Source organism: Rhopilema esculentum, chromosome 7, assembly GCF_057945365.1.
Source record: "Rhopilema esculentum isolate cy_ngs chromosome 7, ASM5794536v1, whole genome shotgun sequence".
Lineage (NCBI taxonomy): Eukaryota > Metazoa > Cnidaria > Scyphozoa > Rhizostomeae > Rhizostomatidae > Rhopilema > Rhopilema esculentum.
In genome coordinates, this window is record NC_142821.1 from 6066261 (window position 1) to 6092742 (window position 26482).

General features: G+C 36.9%; 1 protein-coding gene across 3 annotated transcripts in view; it reads right to left on the minus strand.

Moving 5' to 3' along the window:
• Nucleotides 1-26482, minus strand: part of LOC135683199 (uncharacterized) — a 75697-nt gene that overhangs the window by 15874 nt on the left and 33341 nt on the right. For 2 of the 3 annotated variants that reach the window (XM_065198391.2, XM_065198392.2), the window contains exon 3: nt 23954-24028. In XM_065198391.2, the coding sequence (XP_065054463.1) occupies nt 23954-24028 (75 nt within the window). Of the gene's footprint in view, nt 1-8505; nt 9341-23953; nt 24029-26482 lie in introns of those variants that run through there. The other variant, XM_065198393.2, reaches the window with a different exon arrangement.

The window sequence follows — 26482 nt, forward strand, 5'->3', positions numbered from 1 at the left end:
CCAATTATAACTGGCAATATAACGACTTTCTTCACTTCCCCTCTCCAAACACTCTCAAGGACACTACTATCTTTACTAACAAAATGCTGGTAGCTCTTTCCCCCACACTGAAAACCGTACTTGTTGCACAGGTGCCAGTGTATTGCTGCAGCTATCTTGTCATGCCTCACTTTTTTGTATTCATTTTGAGCAAGTTTTGTTTGCATTCTGACAAAACATGTGCAATTGTCTCACCATTCTCACCACACAATCTGCATTTTGCTGATATGTTCTCTTTGTCAATATTTCTCCTTATCCAATTTGTCCTCAACGCCTGATCCTGAGCAGCAACAATAAGCCCTTCCATTTCCTCTTTTAGATATCCTTTCTTCAGCCACAGCCAATTCCCCTTTTGGTCTCTGACTTCCTTTGTTCCCCTCTCAAATTGCCCATGCAATACCTTTTCCTCGAACTGTTTTTTTCTTTCTGCTGTATTTTGTCTTTTCCTCTCCTTTGGGTCTTCTGTCTCCCGAAACAGACCTTCTTTTACAACTTCATACAACAACTTTTCCTCCTTCTTGCTTAGATAGAATGCTAGGCTGAGCTCTTCCAGCTTCACAACTGCTTCCAGACATTGCAATCCCCGTCCACCTTCTGTTCTCTTGAGGTACAGTCTATCCACGTCTGATCTCGGGTGTAAAGATCCGTTCATGGTGAATATCTTTCTTGTTTTCCGATCCATTCCTCTAACTCTGCTTTTATCCAGTAAACGATATCAGCACCATACCGAATAAGAGACACTGCCCTGCCGTTGACGGCCATGATCACATTTCCAGCATTTAACTTTGGTTTCAAGATGCGTTTCACTCTTCTGAGGTACTCCTTTTTTATTTTCTCTTTCATTCCACTGCTCTTGATCTTATCGCACCCCAGAATACCTAAATATTTGTAGCCATCATTCTTATCCACCCTTTTATCGTGTCTCCATTTGGTAACTCGATACCTTCACATTCAACAACTCTTCCTCTTGAGATCTTCACTGCTGCACATTTTTCAATTCCAAAATCCATCCCTATGTCGGTACTGAATATTCGGACATTCTGAACTAACGAATCTAGCTCTTGCATATTACGACCATACAATTCTAAATCATCCATAAATAGGAGATGGTTGATCCTTCCTCTGTTTTTTCCCATTCTATAACCTTGATCTAAACCATTAAGCATAGCAGTCAAGGGGATCAATGCCAATAGGTCTAAAGTTCGTCACTATGTTTCCTTTGATCTTGTCTTTCAATATCAAACTTGTCCGGCCTTTCGTCATCCATACTGGCACTTCTCCTGAAATTAAGCATGCATCAAGTTGCACTGCGAGTCTTTCATGGAGACTGCTGAATTCTTTTAACCAATAACCATGCACACCTTCTGGTCCACACGCTTTCCATTCAGGCATTTTCTTCAACTGAGTTGTTAGAGTGTCCCTTCATATAGAAAATTCATCTTGTTGGTCTATTCTCTTGTATTTTTCTTGTATATCTTCCAGCCACTTTGCTTTTTCATTGTGCTTGGCGCCATGGTCCCATATATTAGCCCAAAAGATCTTACTTTCTTCCGCATCAGGTGTTATATCATCTTGTCTCTCGCAGCCTTCTAGCTTCTCAAACAAACGTTTTTGATTTGATTGAAACAATCGATTCTGTTGAAATTCATTGTTCCTGTCTTCATGTTTTGTGATCTTTGCACTCTTTGCCTTAACTCTCTGCTTCAGTTCTTCAGTCACAACCCTGATTCCTTTAGCATTAACTTTGCATTTTTCATTCAATTTTTATCTCACATTCTCTTTTCTTAACTTGTTTTTATTCCACTGATCTAGCTTACTAATGTATTTTCTCAATGAATCAATCTGACTTTGAATTCTTCTTTTCCACCACGGTCCTTTCTCGTTTTTCTTCTTTGGCAATTTTGTTTTTATCAGATCAGCAACTGCGTTTGCTCCAGCCAAAATCAAGTTGTTGGTATCACCGATGGTTTCAGATTCTAGCTTACCAATCACTTCGTTCTCTCTCTTTAGTTTCTCCTTCAATGATCTTCTTTCGAAGTTGCGTAAGTTCACTGGTTTTAGCTGATTCACATCTTCCAGTTCCTTTTCAAGATCGTTATGATTTCTTGTTGGTCTTCACTCACAGCTTCTGTTAACCGGTACCCATTTGCCTCAGCTATTTTATCCTGTTCATTAGGACTATTCTCATATAGTGGTTGTGCACTGTTCACATTCGTCCGAACGAGGAGCTTTCACCTTGAGTGGTTCCAGCCCCATTCACGTTTTTATCTCTATTATCATTAGAATTCATTTGATGCATCATGCAACCAAAGCTTAATTAATTATTATTATTATTATTATTACTATTATTATTATTATTACTAACTATGAACCCGGCCAAAACAACCGCAATCCCTTAGAAGGCTTCAGATCGTTCATTTGCCATACTTCAGCCATTTGTAACAACTTATTTGGCATAATTTAATCTTTTCTATGGAGCTCTTTTAGATCCTTAACTTCCGATTATCGAAATTCAAAATTTTCAGAAATAGATTCTATGACGATATATTTAGGCCAATCTGTTGAAAATACGCTGCAAAAATCAAAATAACAAAACTAGCACGGTCTACAATATACATGCGATTTAGAAGAAGTCGAATCATAATTTTCCCGTCCACTAAAATAAGAATGTATACACGTATTTTTCTTTAAAATGATATTTTTCAAGTCCATGGTCTTCAAGTTTTGTGAGCATTATGCCATGAAGTTTCATAATTTAGTTCATAATCGACGACGGTCGTTTGGGAAACAAAGTCTATTTGATGAAGTTTGAGAGCGTCATGGCGATCCAATTCTCGGGAGGTTGGGCACACAGACTCAAATTCAAACAACATTTTTCAGTATGCACTTTCGTTGCATTCTGAGGTTGCATTTTTTCCCTAATAAAAAGATTTCTTAAAAATATTTGTTTAACGGTGATGGCTCCCTTTTTAATGAAGTTTCCGGGTATGCTTTGAGTTTAAACGCAAAAAGATCAGCAATTTCCAAATAAGTGATAATGAAGTTTGGCAACAATCGGGTAATGGATCATCTGCAAATCCCATCAAACCTTAAAAGTGACCGCAGATACTTTGTTAAAGGAAGGGTGTCGTCTTGAGGAACAAAGCAGTCATGTATTATGAATAAAGAATGCAAGGCTTCGTGCTTCAGTCAATAACAGTATACCCTTTTTCTTTTCTGTACGGTTACTTTCTTTTGTAGTAAAATTGAAAAAAATGTTATAATTCATAGATCGAAGGGCGTACAAGCCGGATCTTGACACAGCCTTGGGTTTCGACGTCGAGAAGAAAGGTTTGAGTGTAATGTACTTCAATGAATGACGAGCACTGAACAGTGAAGCATTGGTCCTTTATGTTTGCTGGCGAATGTTTTTGAAAATGTATCGGAGTTAATTTAAGCAATATTTCTCAAATAAATGGTCAAATAAATATTCTATAAGTTATAACAGTGTGAATATACTGAACATATTTCACCAGCGAAATCAAGAGGGGCAGTTTTGGCTAATCTTGCTCAACGTATGTCTCAATTTCTGTATCAGCCTGAAAGCTTGCTGAAATGTCTTATCTGCAGATAATATCTATATGATTATTTTGCACGGATCTGAAAATCTTGTGAATATATTTAAGCCATTAGAAAGACTGGCTTCTGCATTTGGAAGATCCTGAGAATTTGTCACTTGGCTAAATGTATTTGAGATTTTACCATCCAACATTGAACTGACCTCAAAAAAAGATTTAGAAGGGCCAGTTCATATTAGCAAATTTATCCCACTTTTTAGCCCATGAGCTTTGACTAGGTGAGAATTGACTTTACAAAGCTTTGACTTAATCTTGTGTTGAAATTAAAAATGCTTTATCAGGGGCAAATGAAATTCTGCTCTTAGCTTGCCGGATCTCACCTGAATGGAATGAAATTTCCCATACAAAATACAAAACTGGCTGGAAGGTGGAATGAAATACTTATCTATGCATATACGTTCGCAATCCATTGTGAAAAAATGACGCGTTGCGGTACCCAGGTTAAACTGGGAGGTGGGATAAAAAAGCCATGAGTTGGAGGAATGGAATTTGCATGTAAAAATGAATGACTTCATCTAACCTACCAGCTTTTGGATTGGCAAAGTTTTTTCAAAAAGTAGAGACTCTAAGCAGTTCTCTATTTTTAACATATTAAATAGGTTTTTGGTACTGCAAGATTTGAAGATGGCACAAAATAGCGAAAACATTGCATACTGAAGCACTGTTCGTCCGGCAATTCAGAGTAAACATGTTGGATAATGACAAAAAGTAAGCAGAAAAGACTAAGCTGCGAAGTAAGTCATTAATCAAATGGTGTAAACGACCACGCTAGAACACAAGGGCCCACAAGTGTAGAATAGAACACAATACACAACAAGAGCATGTTTAAGAAAAAGCAAAGTTCCCGTGCAGTATGAGGAAAAAATCGATGTTAGTTTGAATTGCAAGTAAGATTGTCCGAATGTTTATTTGTCTTCAATTTCCAAAAAACGTCCAAATATTTGTGTCTTTATTGAATTTCACTAAACGCTAGTATTGATTGATTCAAGTTGACGTCATTAATTTTGTATCTCGCTATCTACGGATCTTTTTCGAAAATGGACTTCAGAATTGAAATCTTCATCTTTGAATTGGTTTATACTGTAAAATTCATGTTGTTCGGACCGTTCGGTTGCATGTTACTTTGTTTCGAATATTTAGATATTTCTTTAGATTTGACCGGAATTTGCTGCTGCAGTGAAAAATTTCACTATAGCAACAAAATCCATTGAAATTTATAGGAAAAGCTAAATTTTGAAAATGGGGTAATTCGCAGCCTGACGGCCCAAACAATTTGAAATTTTTGGCACAGACTAATTTCAACATGAAGGTTCCAATTCTGTTATCCATTTTTGCCAAATGTGAAGATACAAATTGCTCGAATCCGAGAATAAATGCTCGGAACATCACACTGTGCCAGTATTCCAGCTTCAATTTCTAAATGAAAGCAACTGGAAGCAACAAATTTGACAATTTGATGAGATTAAGCTCTACTAGACTTTGAACCACTTGTTTGGCCACAGGATTAAATCGATGCCGTAGTAGGTACAAAACTTAACCAATAAATACTTAACACGTGATGAAGTTCCAAGGTGGAATTTCATGTGGTCTACGAAGTTGTATCAAACAGATATATGTGTAGAACCTCGCATTAGTATACCTTTCAGCACCACCGTGACGTTAGTCGATAACCCACCCAGAGAGATTAATTAGCATCTTTTTGGATACACGTAACAATAACCAATGCACAAAATTATTAATCGATGATCGATGATATCAAATCAGCGTATAATGGATAAAGATTAACTTACATCTGATCTGTTTACAGTGATGTATCTCCCCTCCCCTTTGTCAATTACAGGCTACTTTACTGCATGAAAATGGACACAAGGACCCCGTCGAATAATGATAAAAGGGCTTTGGTCGCAATGAAGGATTTTTTAAAATCTGCAGGGAGACCCAAGTCGAGGCTGGCAATCAAAACCGAGGTTTTTTCATAAATTTTTCATTTCATGTGGATAGATCACCACTAAGTAGGCAAGGCTAGATCCCCACTCTGTCATCACTTCCATGAGATTTAAGAGTAACTACATTCATTCTGATGCGGTTTTGTTCCTCTGCTTGAAAAACTAATATTGTGTTGCTTGATCGATTTTTAGGAAGTTCATGCTACTGCAGCATTGTTTAGATTGGTATATGAGTGGCACATAGTGCATAAGAGTGGTACAAAAGTGCTTAAGAGTGGCACAAAGTGCACAAGATTGACACAGAAGTGCTTAAGAGTGGCACATAGCGCACAAGAGTGGTACTTAAGTGCTTAAGAGTGGCACATAGTGCTTAAGTGCCATTTAACTTAGAAAAACTTGCCAACAAAATGAATATACCATCTTCTTACGAGACGAGTAAACCTATGGTTTATTCAGCGTGAAACATATTCTCTCTCCAGCTTGCATCACGTTTTTATGCTGCCGCAACAAAGGCGAATGCCAAACACAAACCCATTTCAAGTTTCTGCAACAATTATGCAACAATTGTAAGCTTATTGTAAGCTTTTGAAAGGGAAATTTTTGATTGACGGGGAGTTGCTTAATTCATTGTGAGCGCTGATCCACGTCCCTGTCCACACTAACGAGGGTGCCAAATAGGTCCCTGATTCTCGAATTCCTGCTATGCTTCAAGCCCAATTCCAAAATACTGATCATTCCAAAAATCTCAAATACCACGAGTTTAAAAACCAGAGGACATTGGAAATCGGGTAACAATTCTTCCACATTAACAGCGTGTTTACCACCAACGCCTTCTCACTACGAATCTGACACCTTTTGAGCCAGTAATGTCACTCAGCAAGGCTTCAGTCCAGACATCTGCAATCGGACTTAGGCAGCAAGGACAAAGAGAAGTCCATGATGGTTCAAACAGAGCCCAGTAAATGTGACATTTATTGAGAGAGAAATTCATTTGGACACTCGTTTTACTCTAAATTGTTTTTGTGATCTAATATCTCAAGCATACCTAATGAACAATTCTTAAAATTTTAGAAATTATTTTGACTTTATGCGAACTTCAGCTACTGCACTTTGTAAAAAAGGTGATGTGTGGCTTTAATAAAAATTTGAATCGGTGTTATGCGTCTCAGCAAATCTGCAAGCAACTGCGAGTGGGATTTTCTCTAATCAAAGCTATTAAATATACTTTTCTTTACTTTCACTTGTTTGGTCATAGTTGCAAAAGAATGGGTTGTCGTTACGTCGACTGTACAGCAGTGCGTTACCTATCCCCATTTTATGTCGATGATTAGATTATCGTGTCAACGTTTTCAACAGCCCATGGTTCTTCTAGCCATGTCGATCCTAGGAAATTCTTTGGTGGTGGTCATATTTCTTTTGAACTAATGAAAGTCAATATGAAAATAGAAATCTACCTTTACTTGTAATGGAACAGAAATTATACACAATCAGCATAGTGTAAAATATGTATAATGTTTTATTGTTTGTACCAATGCTTGAAGCGATGTATTTTGGCTAGCTACTCTTGATTTCAATTGCCTCAGGTTGCTATAACGTGTAGCTACTACTTTGTATTGCTTCTTCTCTATGGTTAAAAACACTGGAATTATTCTATGACACTTTTCGACAACTCCGCCGTATACGTCAGGCCGTTCACTTCAACTAAAACAAAGTGACGCCATTGCCTAAATTATAACCCGCTTAGGATGTTTCCATTTCAAAAATTTTAAGCTTGGAAGATACTTGACAGAGAAGTAGGGACGGTAAAGGCCACGCTACCTACTGCCTTCAAGTCAACCAGTTGTTCTTTTATTTCACGGAAGCCCATTAATATCATGATGTTTTCTCCTTAGAGGGTTTTCAATACGCGATTAGCCGATTTATCCGATTAACATGGTCAGCAAAACCTACAGATTTAAATTGGCCTTCATTTTCTCGAATAACTGGAATTCCCGAATTATAACATGATTTATATCTCTGTGGGTGCAAATTTCCAAATCAGCATCTATAGTGCATCTATGGATTGTACAGTGATTTGGTGGCCTTGAATAACGCAATGTGCAATTAGTTCACAAAGGCTACAATTCCATCGCTTCGTGACTTTTCAGTTCTTCTTCTTGAATTTTTTACTGCCGTAAAAATCTACCCTCGATTCCATGCTTTGTACGTAACAAAAAATATAATTGTATACCATTTTTCTCAAGAGAAATCGATAAACGCAATTTCTAAAGTAGAAACGAAGGGTCTCTTTTTTATTTTGTCAATATTCAGACTTAATTAAGTTAAAGAACAGTTGAGATAAGACTATGTGAGATAATCAAGGGTGCTTTCGAAAGTGCGTCTAACTGCGGCAATGGAGAATAAAGTTTCCTGTGTCAGGTCCAATAAGATGTCAAAACTCTTTTCAAGGAAAAAAGAGCAGGCAAAATCTGTGTATAAATCTACAGTTTTTTAAAAACGAACGGGCTACGTAAACAAGCTCGGATATACTACCTTTAAAAAGGGATTGAGGTATGCTTCTTACGAAATGATTATCTTTATAGTGCATGGAATAGCCTAGGTTCATAAATTTTCTATAAAAAATTAGTGTTCAGACCTCTAACCAACGGGAGACCCTGAAACATCTCTACTGGGTCCATCGTGTTGTGTACATAGTATACTGCCCTTAAGCAAGGCACATGAAACCTTTAAACAACAGAACAGACTAGAAGCGCTTTCGTTGCGTGCTCTACAAAACCATCCAACATTTCATACACATAAACCCGTTATCGACCATTAAACCCGAAGAACTGTAAAATGATAGCCTAGGTTAAACTACGTGAATACACAACCAATATTAGTGTTTTATCAAACTAGTGAAATACCTTTTGCTGAAACAGAAATATCTGCTTCAAAAAAAACAACCATAACAGCTGCGATCAGAAAAAGCGGTGATCGTGCCCCGAAGATACTTCGTTTGATCATGTTTGATTCCGTTATTCTCGTTGCAGAACGTACTTCGCACTTCTCTGGAGGCTTGTTCTGTCCGTGGCCAGGATATTGCAAAAAATCACTCTTTGTTCTACCTTTGTTAAGCCTGTCTGGTGAAGTCTTTTCGCTATTTTATCAAATTATGTCCTTGCTTTATTTGATTACGCAATATCAACAGCTCAATGGCAATATGGACTTACGTCACTTTGCATCCAAACTTTACCCTTATAGCTGTGAACATTATTCATTTCGCGTCCGAGCCCTTTAGCCACAGACCTCTGTAGATTTGCAAACAAGGTGCATGGAGCATTCTCTAGGGGATTAGCTGAACGGAAAAGGAATTAGCTGCTCACAGTAATTTCAGCCGCCGATATCAAGCCTCCAGTCTCTGATATTTGCCAAGGGTCCACGAACTTTAACACCGTGAAACTTGCAAATTTTAAATGTACGTTTGATTATATCGTGAATATGGTAGAGGGTGAACAGTTTTGTTGTGGGTTGCCGATGGCAAACCAGGGAGGGGTGTGTCTTGCAATCGGATATCGTTAATACCTACACATTTAAGAGAAATTTTCTCACATTTGATGGTATTAAAGTTGGGAGCTCTCTGCCATTATATTTGAAAAAAAGCCAAAAAACAATATGTATTTCAAGAGTAATACGAAACACTTCCTTTCAGAAAATCTTTAGTCCTCCCTATTCTTAGATTTCTATCCTGTCTGAACTTAATGCTAATGATCGTATGAACTGTAAACCCTTTTTTGTTTCCGTTTACTTTATATCTTTTTACCTTATTTTTTAGCTACTTTAACACTTATTAACTCTTTCGGTCAATATGCAAGCCAAAATAAGTTTGTAAAATGTACATATCATCAAATCACGTCAATTGGGTACATGGTTTCAACAGCTCTCTTGAGTTCCTTCTATGGGTCTATCAGCAAATTCAGAAAAATTGATGTTGTTTATATAACCTTTTATATTATCCTATCTCACAATTTATATTAATGGTTGCAATTACAACTATTCAGTGACGTTACTTGTAATTACCTTGATCTGCTGAAAAAATTTGAGTTTGAGCTTGAGTGTGGCTGATAGAGTACCTAGGGCCTTAAGCCGGGCGCTTATTCGAACAAGGTAGCTTGATTACAATATTGAAAACAACCGTTCTTCTGTATTATAGCAGTACAGATATAATCACATCTGATCACGCCTAGTGAGATTCCTACGAAATACAGAGAGCTGGCAGCTATCCTTACTCATGGTGAAAGTTTTGTCGTGCTAGGGTCTCAAACCACAGATTCTTCAAAGCAATTTATACCCGATCTCGGCTTCGTAAGAATTTAAAGAGGCACCCTTCAAAGGCTAATGAAATTAAGTATAAAAAACAGCGAAATCTGTGCGTTCCTCTCACCCCATGAATGATTAGTTCTGAGGCATGTTTAGATCTAATTGAATTTTTTTAATTAAGGTGCACGTTGAAGTGTTATAATCTCAAAAAGAGAGTACGTTTTACATATATTCGAAGCTGTTCAAAAAGTTATAGCAGCATTTCATTGGTCGACATCAAAAGAAATTTAATCGTGCCGGAGCGACTAAACCATCTTTATAATTACTTTTCCGATTACTTATCAACGTAGTTCTCATTTGATTATCTCAAAAACCAGTCAATAAAGCCCTATTTCTCGATAAGGGCGTTTATCATCCTTTCACGATTCTATCAGCTCTTTCACTGTTAGGGGGAAAAGTCCAACAAATTTTGTAGAAATGATGTTTCCCATTTTGCACATTAAAATCGAAGTTGCTTACCATTTGGAAGTTGAGAGGGCGTAAACGCTGAAACTATGAAATAGTAATAGCTTGGTAAAAAGTTTTCGAATTAGAGTTTCCGAATTAGGATTAAATAACCCCAAAAAATTAAAAGCATGTGTATATGAGCAAATTTATCCCACCATCATCGCATGTTTACATGCAGATTCTCTCCCAGCTGGCAGGTTATGACTTCACTTTTATCTCACTTCTGCTCACCTTTCCCCGGATACCGCAACAAGTCATTATAGAATGTAAACGCATGCGCATAGATAAGAATACACCAATTCGACTTACGGCCTCATTTTGAAAAAATTTTCAAATTATTTCTACAAAATTTTTTACCTCAGGCTCGGATTGACAGCAATGATTTTAGTCTACTTGTAAGTTTTCATTATGATACTGATCACGATATTGATTTTATGACGATATAAAGCTTAAAAAAAGTCGTCTAATTAAATTTGAAGAAATTTCCAAAACGAGGTCGTAAGTCGAATTGGTGTATTCAATCACATCTTCCAGCCAGGTTTGTGTTTACCTTCTTCTCACCTTCCAGTCTTTCAAAAAGGCTGTGAGCAAGATCTCGTTTGCCCCGGAGAGAGCATTTCTCATATAAACACAAAGCAAAATTTTTTTAGGAAGGCTGGATCTTACCTCTCTGTCCAAGCCAATAGACTAGAAGGTTTGGATAATTTTGCTCATTCAAATAGTCTCTTAATGTGCGAATCAATTAACGCAGTGACAAGTTGGGTGAGATATGGTCACATTAGCACAGGTCCTTTCCCCATCAAACCACAGTGATTTGGTCCTTGTTTAAAACATAAACCAAGTCAAATAAAGTAATCAGTAAGCATACTTTGAGTCTTTCGTCGGCCATATTTACCCATTCTTTAGGGCGTGGGGTCAAAATTCATGAACTCTTATAAATACGATCATGATGTCACAACTAAGAACTCTATTGTGTTTCTTTACGAGAACGTCAAAAAGACTTCTTATCTGATCTGATCCTAAGGCCCTGTTTACACGGGATCGGATACAAACAGCATTGGATCCATTTGGATCCGAACTCATTTTTGAGGGGGTGTTTACACGGGATCAGATCTGAAAATATTTGCGTTTACGCGGGATCGGATCCGTATGCGCAGATTTGCGTGCTCACTCCAAAAACAAAATCTTGGCGGCAATTATTCAACCTCAGAAGGGAGAAAATTATTTTTTATTTACAGAAATCGAAGGGTATTGTATCTGCATTCATATTTTGTTTTACTTTTTCTCAATAAGATGCTCCTTGGATTTTGTTTACTTTATTTTCAAGCACAACTTTCAGCAGTAGAGCCAAAAATCTCCTCGTCATTCCAACCAAAAACTTTGCTCTTTGGTCCTTTATCAACCTCTTTATTCATTTTGAAAAAGCAGACATTTTGATAAATAGATTTGATAGCTGAGGATAAACCAAGTCGAAAGGTTCGAAACAATGAATTTCTTTGGCACCAAGTCTAGAAATGCAATATACGAAGTACCTCGAAATGGACATCTTCCGCCTTACTTTGGATCCGTACCTGTTTGGATCCGATCCCAACTGTTTACACGATACCTTCTTGGGATCGGATCCAAACGGGACCATCTTCAAAAGCGATCCCAAAGGGGTACGGATAGCAGATCCAAACGGGATCAGATCCGCCAGGTCCCGTGTACACGTAAAGCCTATCTGTACCACTTTGGGTACGGATCCGTTCGGATCCGATCCCGTGTAACCAGGCCCTTGGTTGAGGACACACTCGGTTGAAATTCTATTTGTTCTTTGATATTTCAATATAAACAATCTAATCCAAATATCATAACAAAATCTGTATAAAAACCTTTGCGGTATCTTATTGCGAGCTGATAAACTGGCATCGTTTGCTTTAGATTATATTTTTATGATTGATAAACAGCAAATGGTTAATATAATCCCAAGTTGATGTAAATGCAGACAATGTAAATATATCCGGTAGTATTGCAATCTACTAACGTGACGTCAAAACGTAACGTGACGGGGGTATGTCAAAGCGTGACGCATTCTACGACTTTGGATAAACTATTCCTAAGCTCAGGCCATTGTATCGTGTGTGAATGAAGAAAAGGACAACATTGTATCGTGGACAACGCTTGTTTGTGCCTCACAGGCAAGGGGACTCTAACTAAATTCTGGAAATTTAGCTCGTTTTTAAAAATCAGTTGTCTTTTAAAAGCCATGACCTATAATAAGACCAATGTAGCAAATTGAAAAGAGTTTATACTGACTCGCCTCTTAACTAATAGGGCGTCTATTTTTCATCTAAGGAAACCATGGGCGCATCCAAATTTTTCACAAATCCTAATAATTTAAGACAGGTTACAAAAAGAAAGGAATTGCGTTTTGAAGAAGGACTTTGTCCCGTTTTAAACGCTAGCAATTCTCTTTGATATCCATAGTTTCTTTTTTGAACTCTGGTCATAGACAATGGCGCAATCGGTAATCTTTATGCGAAATTTGGAAAACAGCCAGTCACCGTATCTGAACAACACCTTATCGATGCCACAAGAGGTGCAGTGCTTAGGTCTTACGTTCCTACAAAAATGGATTACGGTATTTACATACATTATATCCAGGTCAACATTTTCAAAAACACCTTTCTAACCTAAAGACCTTAATTGGACCCGACTGGCGTCCTGTTTGAATGCCAAATTTGTTGTTTGCGGTTCAAACTGCCTGGCAAATCCTCCGAAGGCCATTTCATAAAATTGCAGTGCAATGCGACCAAGAGAGACTTGTATGCCTAGCTTCCAAGCAGCAGTGATTCTGTATGGTCCAAAGCTTTTCCAGCCAATAAAAGTTTGATTGAAAGTTAGATTTCAAACACTCTAACTAATAATATTACTTTCTTAATGCGAATGCGAATACGAAAATTTTACTTTCTTAACAATCACTTTACTTAACAAGACCGAAAACAATCGACAACCAGCGGCCTTTCTAATGCAGAAAGATTCTGCATTAGATCCATTTGCTCAGTAGATGCTTTCTACTTTCAGTGCATTCTGGGCATAATTCCTTGGCTCGGGCGTCATCATTTCTATTGATAACTACCAAGCCGTCGGAAAAGAAACTGCTGTTTAAAGATAAATCAAGACCGAGGCGCAAATAAGACGTCTTCAGGGAGCATAGGGTTGTGAAGTGTGACAAACTCTCGACACGAATGAATCCCACTATCAAAACCAATGCTAGCAAGGAGAGTGAAACATACAATGAAAAATCAGGACCAACTCTCTTGTATTTCAAATTCGTATTGGATTCAAGGTTTCAAGAACTCTAGAGGATGGGACACGCCCTACATCTCAATAATTTGCAACCCTGCTTAAGTCACGTGCTTAAGTCTGTTTGGTTGGATAATTGGGATCAAGGCTCAGTTAATCTAATCCTATTCAACTTAATATTTTAAACTGACTTATGTCATAAGGAATTGATTGCTTTAACTTTGACACTGAATTTGCTCCACCAGACGTTACGCACAATGCATTGTTACTGACTGTTTCCACCAAATCTAAATTGCCACCTCGGGGTTTAAATGTGAAGGCCATAGAAAAAAAGCGGAAACTTTCAAAATGGTGATGTTTGCTTAATTTCAGTGCTAACTTATTTTTATTATCATTTTAGAGGGTATTTTATACGAAAATGCTATATGTATTGTGTAAAGCCCGGTTAAAACGGTCTCAACATTTCACTGAACATCGCTCAACATTTGTACAGTGATGTTTAGTGAAGTTTAGTGATGTTGAATTGGGGTGTTAAAACTCTCTCAACAATTCGACTCAACATTCGTTGAGCGATGAACTTCGGACTCTCAGAGATCCAAGACAAGTTTGGAAGATGAACTTCGGATACTCTTTCGCTTTAACTGTAGCTGCCTGATGATTTCCTAAGGTCATTTATCTAAGCCAAGCTTTATGCTTTTTTGGTATTCCACGCCCCCTACTTCGAGTTTGGAGAAGATGTCTTTCAATTTGCCTTAACACTTTCTTCCGTAATCATTGGATAAATCTGGTATCAAGTTAGCTAGAGAATTCCACGAAAAAAGAAGATTTGCGCAGTTTACCATTGGAGATTGGCCTTAGCTAGTTGAGGCATGTTTTGGTCGCAAAAGCTTATCGCTCAATTAAAATCGACAAGCTGACATTGATAAAAAATAATCTTCAATCAAACGATTTGCCGTTTGGCGAGTTTATCCTTTTAGCACAAGTCCTGATAGAAGTTTCTAGTCCATATCTTGGCTCTTGCTCTGAAGGAAATATTTTGCATCACGTGTTTGACTAGGTCAAGAAATTTAATAATGGTGCCGTGACCGACCCGGGAAAGAAATCAACAACTGAAGGGAAAATAACAAACCACAAATTTTTCTGGAGTCTCCCCACTACAGGGTAAAATGTTAATCCAGCGCAGGATCACGTATATGATGTCCTTATTTATGGTGCCGTGACCGAAACGGGAAGGAAATGGAAAAATATCGGGGCCGGTGTAATATGCGTTTGGTACCCTATGCAAGAGTGTAACATTGTGAAACGCAATGTGTTTCAAATCACGTTGTAAATAATAAATTGAGCTCAAGGCTTTTTGAGTTTAAAATTTCATAATTTTCAATCAAGAAAAATTTGGAGTCGCCATTAACGTTGTACTTTTTTTCATAAACTTAACAAGGGAAATCACAGCACCTCTTCTTGTTAGTACCCTCTGGTTAGAAATAGTTCAATTGTTCTTTACATTCTGAACAATATGAACCAGAACGTTTGTGTTCCCAGACCGGTTCGCATGCTAAATTCCACCATTCGTTTTGGTACCCTATTGTTTAAGTGCTTGGGTACGATTTTGCATAGCCAAAATTGCCATGCGTGAGTACCCGGATCGAAATGCATAAGATTACCGAAACGCATATGACACCGGCAACATTCTAGAGCTTTACGTCTACTCAGGAAAGAAATGTTAATCCAGCGTAGGGTCATATATTTGAACCCCCACAGTGGTTGCCTCTTCCTGTCTCAGGTGTTGCTCCTTTCTGTTGCAGGAAATATTCCTGATAAGCAATTATACAGCAAACACTTTCAAGACGAAATATCTTGCTTTAAGCTTTCAGTTATATAAAGGGGAATACATAAATACGGGGAACACGACTTACTTCATGGTTCATGGTATAAAAGCTTCAAGGTTCAACATTTATCCATTATAAACAATATAAGAAGGAGGGGACCTAATTAAAATGACGGGATTTCAAAATTCCGAGGGCTACACTATCAGCTCAGCCTTGATTAGTCTCAGAGTACTTTGAAAACAAAATCAGGAATACAATCGAATTTCTTTAGTGCTAAGCAGTTTTTAAACCACGGCTGAATATTTTGTCTAGCATTGGCTCCAAAAAACATTTTTAGGAAGCTCGTCGAATAAACCCTGTCAAAGAATATTGCTTTAAATGCGTTCAATGTACAATGAGAATTAAAGCAACTCGTGTTCAAGTCAAGATCTTAGCAAGCTGTTATCCAGACACTGAAACGAGTTGCTATTCCAAAATAATTAGCTTCAAACACCTAAACCTAACCAGAAAAATCTATGCAACATCTTTACAATAACCAGTTATTCCTGTGTTTAACCAAAAAGGCCAATCACGGGATCAGGGCAGCTTTTAATAAAAAAGCTTGTAGAGGCACTCTACATGACTGCGTCGTCGTCCTCTATTGTTCTTTAGGGGCCCCTAAAGGCTATGAAAATCTTTGGAAAGTCCATTGTGTTCCCATTCTTCTTCAGCAATGGTGCCCCCAAATAATTTTATTTTCCCTGGGGTACTGCACTGGTCCTAGGATTTTCCTTCCTATTGTCCAATGATTCCTCAATATTGATTTAAAAATTAATTTGAATTATCTCCGTTTACATAAATATATTCAGAAGGGTAATTCCCATCTGCTTATATATCTCTAAACCTTAGAGGTTAAAACATATCTTTATGATAAATAAGATTGTTTCGGAAAGAAGAGATAAAATGAAACAGGAAAGCCTTTTACAGAAAAAGTAGAGTAAATGGGCCACCATTGACAGTAGGTGAATGAAAAAAATATCCATAATCTCGCGATTAGCTTATAAGGATGGCTGTTTTGAATATGATTAATAAGAAACTCCATTAAATATATATCTTGTAAGGAAATTAGTCTGCTTAACATGGTTGTTGTAGTCTGGGTCGCAGTTGAAAAAACTTACAGGGAGTACTGTGAAACAAAACAGTACCATACTTCAAAATTAGCAAAATTATTGCCAAACATTTGCGGCATCTGTCTAAATATTTTCAAAGTTTTGATGCTGCATCATAAGCTGTGACACATCAGCCACTAAAGAGATGAAGAGTTTAAGCTAGGTGCGGTTTAAATTAAAGAACATGAGATTGAAAACATTTGTATGCACTGTGCAAGACGTGATTATCTAGGTAATCTGTTGACCAAATGTGCGTGATTGAGCAAAAACATTATTAATATAAAATTATTTGCGACTTTGCAAAATAATCAGAAGTTGGAAGAGGAGGATATGAATAGAGTTTCCGGCTTTGAGTGAAAAGTGTTATTACAAGCGACCGTTCTATACGTATAGGAATATGGCTATCAAGTTCTAGGAAGTCACGGAAAGTTTAAGAAAGAAAATTGCAGGTCTTTCAAGCTCCCCCAAAGATTTACGGTCTCTTCAATCGGGACAAAACCTCAGCAATAAGTTTGGCTAAAAGTAAAGCTTGTGAGATCCTGGGGGTATTTTCGTTGTCCCCCTTATGTTTCCCGCCAATTTTAGTCTCTTTCTAATAAAGGGAAGAGCCTAAGGAAAAGTAGGAGGAGTTTGTCATTCAGAAGTAATATAACCGACCAAAACCGTGTATGTGAAAATACTGTTTTTGTCATTCAAAAAACTCGAACGTTTCAAAAACAGACGACTATTCTCTTCTTTGGAGAAGGCAAACCGTATAATGGTAAAAAAGTCACAAGAAAGAATACTCGTTGGCTCATTTCCAGTACACAGTACACTTAATACATCAGTAACGGTTTAAGGGCCAAGGTTGGGATTGTGGTATTGATAATTTTCTCAATGTATTTAAGATCAAGATTCAAGACTAACCCAATCTGCAACTGTAAATATTTGCATAAAACCAACGTGAATTACATATATCAGAAATTCACAACATATTAACTAAAGCCTAACATGACATCAACAGCGACGTTTCTATAATTTTAAGTATTCATGTCATAACTAGAATCCGCAATCGTGTGTTTTTTCTATACCTATTTATTCAAGATTCCATCCTGTAGGTAGAAGTTAAGGATATCAAATTGGCCCATTCCTCTGGTGACAAAACAGGACGAATCACATTAGAGTTTGATTAAGAATCTGTCAATGGACAAAATCTCTTCTAGTTTCGAATCTATTATGAAGTTTCTGATATCTTATTTAATAATTTCTACTAATATAGATAGCTAGAATGGCAGGCATGAAATTATAAATCCAGTTCTTAAATGTCTTTTGTCTAGAAACTGGTTAGATAAAGCTTCTTTGAGGTTTGGAGTCGTGAAATATAGGGCTGCATTTTGAATTGAGCCTAATTGAGTAGGCGTCATCAGAAATGTAGCTATCAAAGACCTTTTCATAGGAAGATAACCTATATGTGTATAAATATATATATATTTATATAGAAATTTGTCTTTTGATACTACCGTAGCACAGTGCTCAATACGTTAGCACGTAGAGCGTGATATATCATAGAGTTGAAGAAAGTAAAACTACATGGTTTATCTCTACAAGCCTGTTTCGTGAGTAACTCACTCTTCAGGAGATGTTCCTCACTAAATATATATATATATTTATATATATCCTCAGTACCTCAGGGATCCTCAGTACCTCAGGTGGAATTTTTCAGGCACTTCATTGGAAAAGGCCACCGGGGGTTGCTGCAAGATATAAGGGTTAGTATAATTTATAGGCTTACTGGGGGGAATAGGATGCGAGAAAGCTTCTGGCAGTATAAGTTAGATAGTTTTACTCCTAAGGGCTTGAACACTAAGCATGATGATACATAGATTTTAGGCTATTCCTTTGCATACATTTTTTTTCTTTTCTTTCTTTTTTATTATTTTCTGTCTCCTTTTTTCCCCTCCTGCCACTAGCACATGTTTTTTATGTTCTTTGCATATCTATTATTCTTCTCTAACCGGTGTTCTTTTTTGTTACACATATTATTTACAGCCCCCGTGAGACTTGCATTGCCGCCTACCTTAGTAGCACCTTCTCCTGTGCTTTGAGTTACACTTTTAACAATAACTTCTGTAATAAGCAATCTTCCCTAACCTCCTCATTGTATTGACTCTATTACGATGGATTGGGGAACATTGCCAGGAAGCACCATGCCTTGCTCACTGGTTCAGAAGAGCACAGGGAGGTGTTTCCTGTGCCACCAGTAGTTGCTCTAAGGAGGTGTAATGGTGTAAGAATCTTAAGGATACCTTGGTTAGGGCTAGACTTACTAGTGGGAGGGAGAAGGGACATAATAACAGGGGAAGCTCGTGTTGTAAGAAGTCCAGATGTCAAGCGTGTAAAGTCATGTCTAACAGCGATAATTTCAAGTCTAGCACTACAGGTAAAGAATATAAGATTAACTATTCGTTTAACTGTGACTCGTCCAATGTTGTTTACTTGATCGAGTGCAATGTCTGTAATGTCCAGTATGTAGGTAGCACATGCACGCTTTTTAGGCTTAGGTTTAATAATTACAAGGCGTGTAGTCGTAAGTTTAATTTAGGGTCTTCAGTGCCCTAGATGGAATTTTTCAGACATTTTTCTGAGGAAGGACATCGGGGGTTCCTGAATGACATAAGTGTTAAGGTCATAGATAGGTTAACAGGTAATGATATGGGAAGGAAAAGTTTTGGCAATATCGCTTAAATACTTTCTCTCCAATGGGTCTTAATACTAGGCAGGTGGATACCTAGAACACTTATATATTCTTCTACGGTTTCTAATTATTTTGTATTCTTTTATTTTTTAAAGCCGGTTTTTTTGTTTTAAGCTTATCATGTGTATAATTTTATGGCTATCAGCTTATCATGTGTATAATTTTATGGCTATCAGCTTATCATGTGTATAATTTTATGGCTATCATTTATCTCTTGTGAGACAGCCAACACCAGCATCTCCTCACATTCTTTCTTCTACCTTTCTTTTCATTTCTCTCCCAGTTCCACAAAATAATTTGCGTTCTTACACACTTAACAATATGTATTGTATTAGGCTGGTGCCCCTTAGGTTTATATTGTTTTGTATTCTTTTATTGTAATTTAGGTTGATAAGTAGGCTCCTCTGATTTTGTAAAGTTATTACTGATGAAGCGAAACGTCTTACCAAAGTGTTTTCGAAAATGGCTTTGAAAAAAGCAAACATTTTACAACATACTAAAAGCTTTTTCGTCTGACACTCCTCAGAGCATAAAACGTCAGAATAAGGGTCCGAAAGAACACGATGAAAAATATATACCCAGTTGTTGATCGAAATAGGCCAATCAGAAAAACGCAAGCACAAGACCGGTATAGTTGACCAATCAGTGCCGCGAGCCTAAAGAAAAATTACCACTGGAGTCCAAGAGAGAAAACGAACTCCTTCTGTCTACACAATGGCGGCTTTTTCGCTTGTATGTGGATCGACTCCAAAACTGCTAGATGGAAGGACGACCGGGCTCTGCCAATTATCCGAAAGCACTAGGAGAGCCCTTCCATCCATTCAAAAGGATTGTGTTCCTACCAACCAAAAAAGTTCTGTGATTCTGGCTACGTAGGACGCACAACCCAAAGATGGGGGGATAGGATAAAACAGCATGTTCTTTCCAACATAAGAAACAAAACTGCCCCTCAAAGAGAACAGCCTCCTCGATCTTGTAGGTCTAGAAACACTGTTAAACAAGTGATTCTGCCATCGGTCAACATCTTTTAGACAACCCAGATTGTGCAAAATTCTATAATGACGACATGTTTCGGATAATTGGCAGAGCCCGGTCGTCCTCCCATCTATGGTTCCTCGTTGAAAGGATGAAACGCGTTCCGGAAAAATAATAAATTGTCTTTTTTTCATTGTCTTTCTAAAACATTTCTCTTTATAACACTACTGCTTTTTGCGAAACAAAAGTTTAGTTTATATATATATATACTGATGAAGACTTCGGTCGAAACGTTTACATGAGAGTGTTTTTCTTGAAAATCTATATATAAATATATATATATAATAAAATAGAATATAAACTAGAAATGAGACATGTTCTCCGTGTATACTAGTAAGAATATATACTAGAACGGAGAACATGTCTCATTTCTAGTATATATTCTATTTTATTATATCTATTGCTCTGTGCTTTTGCACATCGAGCACTGTCACGTCAGAATAGACAACGCAATCTGGAATAAATATATATATATATATATATATATATATATATATATATATATATATATATATATATATAAATACTTTCAAAAGCTCATGCACCGAGTGTAATCAAAATAATATAGCTATTCAGAAAAAAACACTATCGCTTAAACATTTTGACCGAAGTCTTCATCAGTAATACTTTACAAATCAAATGGAGCTAAAATATACAAAATCAATACAATAGAATTAATACGATAGAGTTGGTACAGTAAAGTGAACGCAATGAGGAGGTTAAAGGAAAATTGACTATCACAATAGTTATTGTTAAAAGTGTAACTTAATGGGAGGGTTAGAAGAAAGCACAGAAGAAGGTGCTGCTAAAGTAGGCGGCAATGCAAGTCTCACGGGGGCTCAAATGAAATGTGTAGCAGAAAAGAACACCTGTTTAAGAATAAAAGAGACGCAAAGAACGTAAAAAACATGTGCTAGTGGCAGTAGGGAAAAAGGAGACAAGAAAAAATAAAAAAGAAAGAAAAGACAAAAAAATTGCATGCAAAAAGATAGCCCAAGTGTTTAAGCAATTTGGAGAAAAACTATCTAGCTTATACTGCCAGAAGCTTTCTCGCATCCTTTTCCCGCCAGTAAGCCTATCAATTATACTACCCCTTATATCCTGCAGAAACCCCTGGTGGCCTTCTACAGAAAGGTGCCTGAAAAATTCCGCCTGAGGTACTGAGGATCTCTGACTAAACTTACGATTACACGCCTTATAGTTATTAAACCTTAATCTAAAGGTCGTGTTAGTGCTACCAACATACTGCACACTAAAACATTGCACTCTAACAAATACACCACATTAGACGAATCACAGTTAAACGAATAATTTATCTTATATTCCTTACCAGTTACTTTAGACTTAAAACTACCAATCACAGTTACTCATGACATTACACACTTGACAACGAGCTTTACCACAACCAGAACATCCCTTAGTATGTGTGCCCCCTTGTCCCTGATTACTGAGCCTAGCCCTGACCAAAATGTCCTTAAGGTTCTTACATCTCCTAAAAGCAATTATAGGTGGCCCAGGAAACACCTTCCTATGCTCCTCCGAATGGCTGAGCATAGATTGGAGTTTCCCTGCCGCTTTCCCCAATCCATTGAGTGCTGGATGGTATGTTAGTACAAATGGAACCCTTTCCCCCCTCCCCTGGTCTTTGGTTTTACTACCCGAAATATCAAGAAGAGTCTGCCTATCTAACTTACGTGCCTTATCTATCTGTTCATCAACTAGAGACTCTTCATATCCCCTGCCCTTAAGCCATCTAGCTAACTCACCTACCTCATCTTCGAAAAAGCGATCTTCAGAACAAATCCTACGATACCGAAGTGCCTGGCTATAAGGGGATCGCTTTTTTAGTGTGCCATGGATGACAAGACTTCTTATGCAAGTACTGATGTGTATCAGTAGGCTTGCTAAACAAGTCTGTCGACAGGACTCCCCCCCTCACTTGAAATAACCTGTACATTTAAGAAACTTATACCATCCCTTGAGTGTTCGCTAGTAAACTTGATGGTATCATTGCTACTGTTGAGATGGTCAATGAACTCTTTCAGCTTCTCTTCCCCATGCATCCAGATAAAGAAAATATCGTCGATATATCTTATCCAAATGAGGGGCTTTTCCACCGAAGAGTCCACTAACCTTTCCTCCAACCGGGTCATAAAAAGATTGGCGCCAAATTTGATGACTCATTACTTTCTGTTGTATCCTAGTGTACCCAGTTCTTGTCAATCTATGTTCTTCTTTGCTTTGTTTTACGTAAGCTGCTTTTTCATCGGCTGTCATTTCAGTAACAGGCTTGAAAGGAGCTGCCTCTTCCGGAAACCCAAAGAATCCAGGATGTATTTTCCATTTCTTTGCGAATATGTATATTTTCGAATGCGTGTATTTTTGCCATCTAAATCAGTGTTTTGTATGCAAATTTGTTTTTATAATCCAGCAAAATTTCAAAGAGTTCCTTCATCACTTCGGTGCTTCATCTAAAAGGCCTTTTTTTCGATTGTCCTAGAGCATGAGTTTGCTTTTTCTCCCCCCCCCCCTTTTTGTTTGGGCCATGCACGAGAATAATGATTTGCGCTTGCGGAGTATCTGCAATTTTGTATCGGTGAAGCGAGGCTATTTTTATTTGCGTTTATATGAGAAAAATAGCCTCACCAAGCCGATATATTTGTAATTGAAAATTTGTAAATGAAACCGATATACCGGCTCGCTCAGGTGAGATATCATCAGTCAAAAATAACCTCACCTGGGTGATACTATTTGATATACTCATAAAACGTAAACTGAGAAGTACATTCTTTTGTATAGGATGCCGATATCTCAGCTTGGAAAATAACCGCAGGTAGCCGAGGCTATTTTCTCCATATATACAGAGCCTTAGATGGCCGATTATGTTTGTGTGGTGGCCAAAATTGGGAGACGCCTACTTCTCAAATGCAACGACATAAGTACCCTTGACGCAATTGCAGCGTAATGGAGGGTTACAAAAACACTAAGACCTCTCACGTTATTAGCGTTACAGAATTAGCAAGTTACTTCTTACCTCCCAAATGTGTGGTTCTTATACAGCTTCAATGCAAATTTTCACTGAATATTGTGATTGAATAAGGTAAATGTTGGTGTTTGCCTTCCTTGGTAGGAGGAGGAGCCACAGAGCGTTCCAAAAATTGGTACATAAGGCTAAAAGCATCCATAGCAACTGTCTAAGGTTCCTGTTTCAGAAAGGAAAGTCCAGTTGCTCACAGACATGCTTTTGTCCTCTCGCTGACATTTTCAATCTATTGTGACTTTGAACTACAAACTGATAAAACAGTTTTGTGTTCCAGTATTATAATTTAAGTGTCTGAAGATGCAGTTCAAAGGCTCAAAGCAGTAGTCTAAATCCTACTGTTGGTGAAAAACTATTGAAGATTTCACTACAACGATTAAGCATTCACCATATGTCTGTGTCAATACCTCAAAGTTGTAGTTTATCAAATACTTTTAAGACAAAAACCAAATTGAAAATGAGATTAAAAAAAAAACTTACTCCAAAAATTCTTTATCACTTGTTCAACGGTGTCATCAAGAAACTCAGGCAGTTCGGAAATCAGTTCAAAGTAATCTGCAATAAAAGAAAAAATCATGACACTGTAAAATTCATAGAACTTTTCACATTTATGAAGAAATAAAATTACCTATAGCAATATGGTACTTAAACATCAAACTTTGTAAAGACGTTACACATTTGCATGTGATCTTTCTTATTTAATTAATTTTTACATAGTTTTTAAGTTCCCCTCGTCCACTCGAGGCAGCTCAAGACTAGCGTCGATATGAGACCCCACCCTCCTAGATCTTTTCACGAGGCCTTGTGATTTTGTTGTGAGATTCTTGTTACGAACTCGATCTAAGATCGTTTTTTTATTCCTCAATATGTTTAAAGTTTAATATTGAGATTTCACAGAAAACAATATACTTTTTTTGAAGTCATGTTTGGCCTACAAGACTTAGGCAAGGAACTAGCAGGTAACATTCACTTACAAAAAACTGCAACACTGTAACAGAAGAAATAATGAATGGAAATGAAAGGTCTTAGTATTTTGAAAATAATCAACTCAAGCTAACCGAATAATGTTTTTGAGCAAAACTTTGAGCAAGTAGAAGTTGAAATAGAAAGATACTTGAAAACAATGAATAAGTCGAAACAATAAACGAGGATAAATTATTTGTAGACATGAATAAGAAAGGGTTACAATAATTTTTAATAAAAGTAATACGAATACACTTACGTGACAAAAGTATTAGGACGATCGCCTCGAAGCAAATTTGGCTAACCCTTTGCTCAAAGAACAACATAGAAAATCGGTGGAACATAACGAGATTGCTGGTTGAGATTTTCAATTGCAGTTTTATCAAATTGTAAAAATAAAGATATGCTCAATAAATTGCAAAAATAGACTTTTTTAGACAAGTGCAATTTGCTTTATCTTATATTTTGTCGGATGACCTCCAGGAATTTGGCAGCCGCCATTTGCACTGGAACTCACTGAATTAATATTGCAACGAAATATCTTCGGATACAGTAGGAAATTTTATGAAAATTCTAAAAGAGTTTTTTTTTTGGTCTTAGAAGATTTCATTTTTTGGATTTTCTTTATGAAAACTATAGTTGTTTTCATTTACATCAAGGCTTTGACTTTGACGGGGTTATTGAGAGACCAAGATGTTATTATCTTTGAAATTTTTGTCACAATTGCAACATATAAGTTCTCTTGCTTAAAAATAAATGGTCTTTGCAAAAAATTGGACAAAATACTCAGCATTGATTGACTTCGCACACAACGCCAGCTTGCAGATGCCATTAGGCCCAACCAATAGTCGGCCTGCCCTGGCCTACCATTCCTATAATTTTAATCGGCATTGTTAACTTATTGTTCTTGCAAATAACATGTGTTGTAAACTTGCTGCAACCAAACTTTCTTGTAGTTTCAGCAACAAATGACTCGCTAGACAAAAATATTTTATTGCTTCTCGTTTTTTTTCTGGTTGCTTGTGTGTTTTTGGCATTTAAACTAAAACATTTATATTTTCCATTTCTCCCTGACATTTTGTTACCTTTCTATCATAGAAAGGTAGGAAAAAAATTGAATATGTTAGGAATTGCGTTTTTGCTGATGCCATTTCTAGAATCCCGCCAAAACAGCAAGATTTGTTCAATCAATTTTAGAATGCTAGTTTTGGAGCCGCCATATTGTTATTCATCTTCCTTATACTTTTGTCTCGTAAGTGTATAGTTGTTAAAATGCATCCAGTATTAGAACCTTGGAAGTAGCGACGTAGAGTTTTCAATTCATATTCGATTTCTAACTTTAAAACAAAACGCTCAATATGAAAAGAAACAAGGAAGTAATATATTTCTCAGTAATACTTAAAACTATAGTTTTACGGAAACCGTCTTTCAGCACAGTTTCCATTTCTAGGAAAAGATTGAATTCCTGCAAACATTTAAAAATCTCTATATTCCTTAAAAAATGGCCAAACCACGAAGAAATACTTTTAGAACTTTCAACTGACAGTTGGTTTTTAGAATGGAATGGTTCCTTGGTTTCTTGAAAGGCAATAGCTAAAATAAACCTAAAATATTGATTTAATTGTGTAAAAATTAATTTTACGAATTTTGTATTAATGTTAACCGATGTAAACCATTGAACTATTAAAAATAATTAATAGTTCAGAGTCAATGTATTTAGATAATTTCAATACTTGAAGGGAAAGCTTGATTGCATTTAGGGATGAGACCATGGTAACTTTTACAAGCATTGGAGACAGTATAAATGTGTACTCATGTATCATTTATATGTATTAGTATCATTGCACTGTTCTATTTTATTGGCATCATATCCTACTTTTAAGACCTTTTTAAATGCTGTTTGTGAAAAGCAATAGTTCTGTTCAATTGTAAATTTATCATCTAATCCTATTTGTATGCAGTTGTTGAACAATGCCCTGTTCCAACATGAATGCCATTAAGGTATTTTGAGAAAAACACCGCTTGCTTTAACAGGATACCAACATA